The sequence below is a fragment of the Eretmochelys imbricata genome, chromosome 6 (assembly GCF_965152235.1).
Source record: "Eretmochelys imbricata isolate rEreImb1 chromosome 6, rEreImb1.hap1, whole genome shotgun sequence".
In the NCBI taxonomy this organism is placed as follows: Eukaryota; Metazoa; Chordata; order Testudines; family Cheloniidae; genus Eretmochelys; species Eretmochelys imbricata.
In genome coordinates, this window is record NC_135577.1 from 14373762 (window position 1) to 14380173 (window position 6412).

General features: G+C 43.0%; 1 protein-coding gene across 1 annotated transcript; it reads right to left on the bottom strand.

The window, feature by feature from the left end:
* Positions 1-1273: 1273 nt before the first annotated feature.
* On the bottom strand, positions 1274-2212 carry LOC144266382 (olfactory receptor 5W2-like). Its single transcript, XM_077819838.1, has one exon. The coding sequence runs from the start codon at positions 2210-2212 to the stop codon at positions 1274-1276; it is 939 nt and encodes a 312-aa protein (XP_077675964.1).
* Positions 2213-6412: the final 4200 nt, after the last annotated feature.

Consider the following 6412-nt stretch of genomic DNA (forward strand, 5'->3'; position numbering starts at 1 on the left):
TCACTAAGAGGGTGGTGAAACACTGGAATGCGTTACCTAGGGAGGTGGTAGAATCTCCTTCCTTAGAGGTTTTTAAGGTCAGGCTTGACAAAGCTCTGGCTGGGATGATTTAACTGGGAATTGGTCCTGCTTTGAGCAGGGGGTTGGACTAGATGACCTTCAGGGGTCCCTTCCAACCCTGATATTCTATGATTCTATGATCTCTGTCCTGAGGTTCTTGCTCAGTGAATCTCTTCATTAACCTGGTAAAGAGTCACCAGTGAAGAACTGCAGAACAACAAGGGGACTGGCTAAGCCAATGAGATATAATGTCCTATAGCAATAGACTTGATTACAAAACAGATGAAAGGGATAATTAAGTTGTCATGGGAAAGGAGGAAAGATCCTTTCATGGATTGAGAACTGGTTAAAAGACAGGGAACAAAGAGTAGGAATAAATGGTAAATTTTCAAAATGGGGAGGGGTAACTGGTGGTGTTCCCCAAGGGTCAGTCCGAAGACCAATCCTATTCATCTTATTCATAAATGATCTGGAGAAAGGTGTAAACAGAGAGGTGGCAAAGTTTCAGGTGATACTAAATTGCTCAAAATAGTTAAGCCGAAAACAGACTGTGAAGAACTTCAAAAAGAATTCACAAAACTTGGGCAACAAAATGGCAAATGAAATGTAATGTGGAGAAATGTAAAGTAATGCACATTGGAAAAATAACCCCAACTATACATACAATATGATGGGGACTAAATTAGCTACAGCTAATCAGGAAAAAGATCTTGGAGTCATTGTGGATAGTTCTCTGAAGTCGTCCACACAGTGTGCAGTGGCAGTCAAAAAAGCAAACAGGATGTTAGGAATCATTAAAAAGGGACAGAGAATAAGATGGAGAATATCTTTTTGCCCGTACAGAAATCCATGGTATGCCCACATCTTGAATACTGTGTACAAATGTGGTCTCCTCATCTCAGAAAAGATACACTGGCATTAGAAAAGGTTCAAAGAAGGACGACTAAAATGATAAGGGGTTTGGAACAGGTCCCATATGAGGAGAGATTAAAGCCAAGGACGTTATCTCAGCAGCAGAGAAGATGCTGAGATCCATTTTAACTGGCTGCACCTCTTTCCACAGCTTTTTCATTCTTCTAGAAAGTGGGACAGAACATGAGAAAGACGAGTGTTTATTTACCAGGGGCTCTCCGAAATTATTTTCTAATGGACTGGGAATTAAATTCACCTGGTTCCACTCCCCACCACTAAACCAGTACTGAATGAAACAGATTCAAGAATTGGTTAGCAGTTTATTCATTGCTTTCCTCAGGGCATCCTTCACCTCCATGTTCCTCAGACTGTAGATGAGGGGGTTCAACATGGGGATCACCAGCATGTAAAACACCGAGGCCACTTTGTCTTTATCCATGGAATAGCTGGAGATGGGACGTAAATACATGAAGAGGAGGGTGCCATAAAACAGGACCACAGCGGTCAAGTGGAAAGTGCAGGTGGAGAAGGCTTTGTGTCGGCCCTTGGCAGAGCAGATCTGCAGGATGGTGGAGGTGATATAGACATAGGAGAGGAGGACAGTCATAAAGCTGATCACTGTAATGCAGGACATTAAAACAAAAATCACAATCTCATTGATGTGGGTGTCAGAGCAGGAGAGCACCAACAGTGGGGGGATGTCACAGAAGAAATGATTGATGATGTTGGAGCTGCAGAATGACAGCCGAAATGTACAACACATGTATATCATTGAATCCACCACCCCCACAGCGTATGCCCCAGCCACCAGCTGTTTACAAAGGTGCCTGGACATGGTGACCGTATAGAGTAGCGGGTTACAGATTGCCACATAACGGTCATATGCCATCACAGCCAGCAAGAGGCACTCAGCTTCCCCAAAAACGAAAGAGAGATACATTTGCACAGCGCAGGCAGTGTAAGAAATGCTTTTCCTCTCGGCTAAGAAATTCAGCAGCATCTTAGGGGAAATTATTGAGGAAAGGCAGAGGTCACAGAAAGACAAATTCCTGAGGAAAAAGTACATGGGGGTGTGGAGTCGGGGATCAATCGTGATTAACAAGATCATCCCCCCATTCCCCAAAAGAGTGATACCATAAATCAGAAGGAACACCCCGAACAGGGGGACCTGCAGCTCTGGACGATTTGTGAGTCCTGAGAGAAAGAACTCAGTCACCTCCGAGTGATTTCCCTCTTCCATCTCCTCTGAACAGAGATCAGGCTGCTACAGCGATGTGGGCAGGTGGATGGTGTGGAAAACCTGTCCCTTCTCTGTAATGAAGTAAGTGAAGATAAATGGAGATCAGTTTCTTAATGGGCATCAGTACCCACTCAGGGAAGGGCTTAGTCCACAGAGCCAGATGTTCACAGCTGGTCATTCCAGGTGATCCATAAAATGCAGGCACTGTGCAAATACAATGACATGCAGGTTAATCATGACCCCCACACAAACACTCCTGTTCACTAATCCAAACAGAAAACAGTGATTTGTGACTCTGCTGTGAGAGAATCCATCTGAAGAGATTATTCCTTCTCAGAAGAAGGGGTGAGAGTAAAGGAGTGTCACTCTACCCTCTTTGGGCAAGGGGAGCTCTGTGGCTTGGCATGTCGGTTTGGGATAAAGTTGCTCACTGTGCTAATTAAGCTTTTGGGCATTTACTTGAGACTGTACGAAAACCCAGAGACATAATGGGAAGCCCTGGCTTCAGTGACTATGTAATTGTCTATTTTTTCCAACGAAGGATGTCGCTCCTTCAGCCAAAGGGGTAGGAGCTGTGACTAAGGCTTTAAGTGCTGGACGTTTTCAATTTTATACCTGCTAATCCCCATGGTGTCTGAGTGTGTACGTGTGACTGTAATTCAGGACAATAGCACATACCTGCTGAGAAGAGAGAGAGAGATGTGGTGGCTTTTCTCCAACGACAGAAGCTGCCATCTGGGAGCATTCAGGAAATTTTACACTGAAATATGTGATCTATGGGACACGATTCCTGAAGCAAATGGGAATACCTGAGCTCAGAGAGACACAACACCTATTAATATGTTCAGTGAACCAAAGCTACCCTCGGTTAATTGGTGCCCTGGTGATTAATTTGACCTTCTCTTTCTACTGTGTTATTCAATGATGTAATTTCTACCAGAGTTACAGTGTATGAGGTTAGGCGTATATTTTATACTGCTGTTTTCAGTGCAAGCCAGGTACTGTGTAGAGCTGATCCACAAAGGGTTTTTCTGTTGTTGTTGTTTTTTGTGGAGACCGAAATCTTTTTGGTAATTGAAATACCATGGAGGTGCCTCAGATACCACGCACCACCAATCTCTTCCATGGGCCAGGCTCCTAGTCTGGATTATATCCCCCCGCATGCATGATGGTCTCTCCTCTTGCTGAACTGTCCTGGAATATCACCTGAGTCCCAGAGCCATGGTTTATGGAGGAGGAGAGTTTGGTATGTTGATGGAAATCTTATAATTTCCAAGGAAAAGATTATTTCATGGAAAAAATAGTTGAATGGAAAATCCAATTTGCCATACAAAAAACTTCTCAAGAAAAATCTTCAAACAGCCTTAGCAACAAATTTGGAATCAAAGTAACAGAAAGTCAGATACAGGTGAAATGTACCAATTGTTCCCAGCTGTCGCTGATACCTTCTCAGTCATTCCTGGTTTCAGAATCACCTCATTGTCCTGGCCCCAATAGGTGGAATGTAAAACCTGCAGGACATGTAAGAGTACTCCAGATTATCTAGCTATTTATAGAGTGTGAATCACCCAAGGTATCCTATGTCCTTCCCTTGCTTGGTTACTCCCCAAAGTAGGAAAGACAGGTTCACTCCTTTCTCTTGAAGGAGACCACATGATGACCAGAGGAGCTGAGGAGACCACAGCATGCTACGGACTTCTGCAGTTCACAAAACTATCCCTCTTGCATGCATATTATCTGCACACAGAGGTCAGCTGTAAGATGCTAAATAAATCTATGAGTCAACAGAAATAGTCATTCTCTCATCTTAATATTAATACAATTTTGATAATGTATGTGAAGTTATAAGATGACACTGTATCTTGTTATTAATACATGTTCCAAACTGAGGCTTGCAAACTGGTCTGTCTCAAACAAAGAAATGTGTGCTCTGCTTAATTTTGTATCTAAACAGTAACCAGAGTCATCAAGCAGGAAGGGAAACAAAGGAAGCCCAGAAGGTGAGGAAAAAGCAGCAGGGAACATCCTTCTACACAGAGGATTATAAAAAGAAGGGGTAGACATCCCAAGGAATCACTTGCTCTCTCTCTCTCAGCCCATTGATTCACTGCATCTGAAGGGAGAAAGGAAGCAGCCATTGGACAGGGGGTGTGTACTGACCTAAGAAATTAGGTCAGTAAGAGTGCTGAGAGCATGTAGTGAGGAAACATTTGCTTTGAATTTCTCCTCATTTGTTAACTTAGGCACAATTTGCATTCTAGCTTTATTTTTCTTTTAACCATGTCTGTCTTCTATGCCTTCTCATTTGCACTCACTTAAAATCTATCTTTGTGTTCAATGAACTTTGTTTTATTGTTTTATCTAATCCATTGTGTTTCAATACAAATGTCTGAGAGTTGTATGCATGTTCGTGCTGATAAAGAAATAATGGACAATGTAATTTGTATTGTCCAGGAGAGGACTGGGGATCACAGGACATACATTTCGGGAGGGAAATCAAAGACTGGGGAGTGTATTGGGATCACCCTGCAGTATAACCAATGGTGGTGAGAGCCTGAGTGTAACCCAACTATTCCTGGCCAGGCTGCAGTTACAGACACATGCTCAGAGTGTGATTTGCATGTTAGATGGTGGTTTGTGAGTGGCCCGGGTGGAAGCCAATTCAGCAAGTCATTGCAAGGTTGCAGGCAGGTGTGATACAGCTGCTGATTAGTCTGGGTTGGACCCTGGTATCTCAAAGCCACCATCTGGAAAATATCCTAATAACACCAAAGGTCTGGTACTGACTGACAGTCGTGTTTGATTGACAGAAAAGGGTGAGGTCACCATCGGGATGGGCCCATGCATTGATCCATGGCTGCAGATGGACAAGGAGATTGTGATCATCACCTCCGCCCCAGGAGATCCATGGCAGGCCCAGTGATGACTCTTCCCTTCTTTACTACAGTAGGAGAAATTATCCCCGACAGGTGTGGAGGCTTGGCTGGTATTATCAGTGCTCTGGGGCATGTCGGTGCCCCCTTCTCCTAAGTGGTGCCAACCTGTGAGGCATTGCAGTGTTGATTGCATTAGGAGGAAAAATTGATAATCCAAGGCACTGATATTCTTTGCTATAATCTGTGGGGGAGGGGTTACAAAGAATGTACGCAAAGTCCTGCTTCCCTGAACACCAGTAGAAACAAACATCAATCTCTGTATTCAGAAACTCCCAACTCTTTCATTCCAGGTCTGTGTTCCGGAAACACTAAGCCCCTACTTCCTCAAAGAGTCATGCTCATAAATCCTCCACCTGCCTTCTCTGCCTCCTGTGACCCGGAGGTGCTTGGGGAAGTCCTCACTGAAAATGCCAAGGTCAGGGCAGGCTGCAAAAAGGAGGATATTCCCCAAACTGGTGGTTAACACTCAAGATCTCTGCGGGTTTCAGAGTACCAGTCATGTTAGTCTGTATGCGCAAAAGGAAAAGGAGTACTTGTGGCACCTTAGAGACTAACAAATTTATTTCACCATAAGCTTTCGTGAGCTACAGCATCTAATGAAGTGAGCTGTAGCTCACAAAAGCTTATCCTCAAATAAATTTGTTAGTCTCTAAGGTGCCACAAGTACTCCTTTTCTTTTTGAAGATCTCTGCAGATGCTGCAGCAAAGTATCTCCAAGTAGGCCAGCTCCCTCCCAATTCTTGTGTTAATTTTATTTAGTTCCTATAACTTACAGTCCGTGAAAAAGAGTGTGACGTTGCACCCAGTAATTGTTTATGGAAATATGCTTATGGTTGTAAATATGAAAAAAGTGGAATAAGTTTTATGCTAGATATGCCACGTAAGATATCTCTGCAAAGCTTATGATCTACAGGATATATTCATCCCATTTGGATGCATGTATCATTTTTGTACTCAAAGTTATGAATATTGGCTTTATCCCCAAGGAGATGCCTGAAAGAAACTGGACTAAAGGACAGTAACTACAGGGGTTTGAGTGATTGCTGGATGCAGACTAGGATGAAGTCTAGTCTGTAAAAGAGGCTTATTGGAACATATCTGAGGGTGAGCTTTACCTGCATTTGTTTTTCTCCTGTATGAGGCTTAGACTTGTGTGTTTTATTTTATTTTGTTTGGTAATTTACTTTGTTCTGTCTGTTATTACTTGGAACCACTTAAATCCTACTTTTTGTATCTAATAAAAACACTTTTTACTTATTAAATA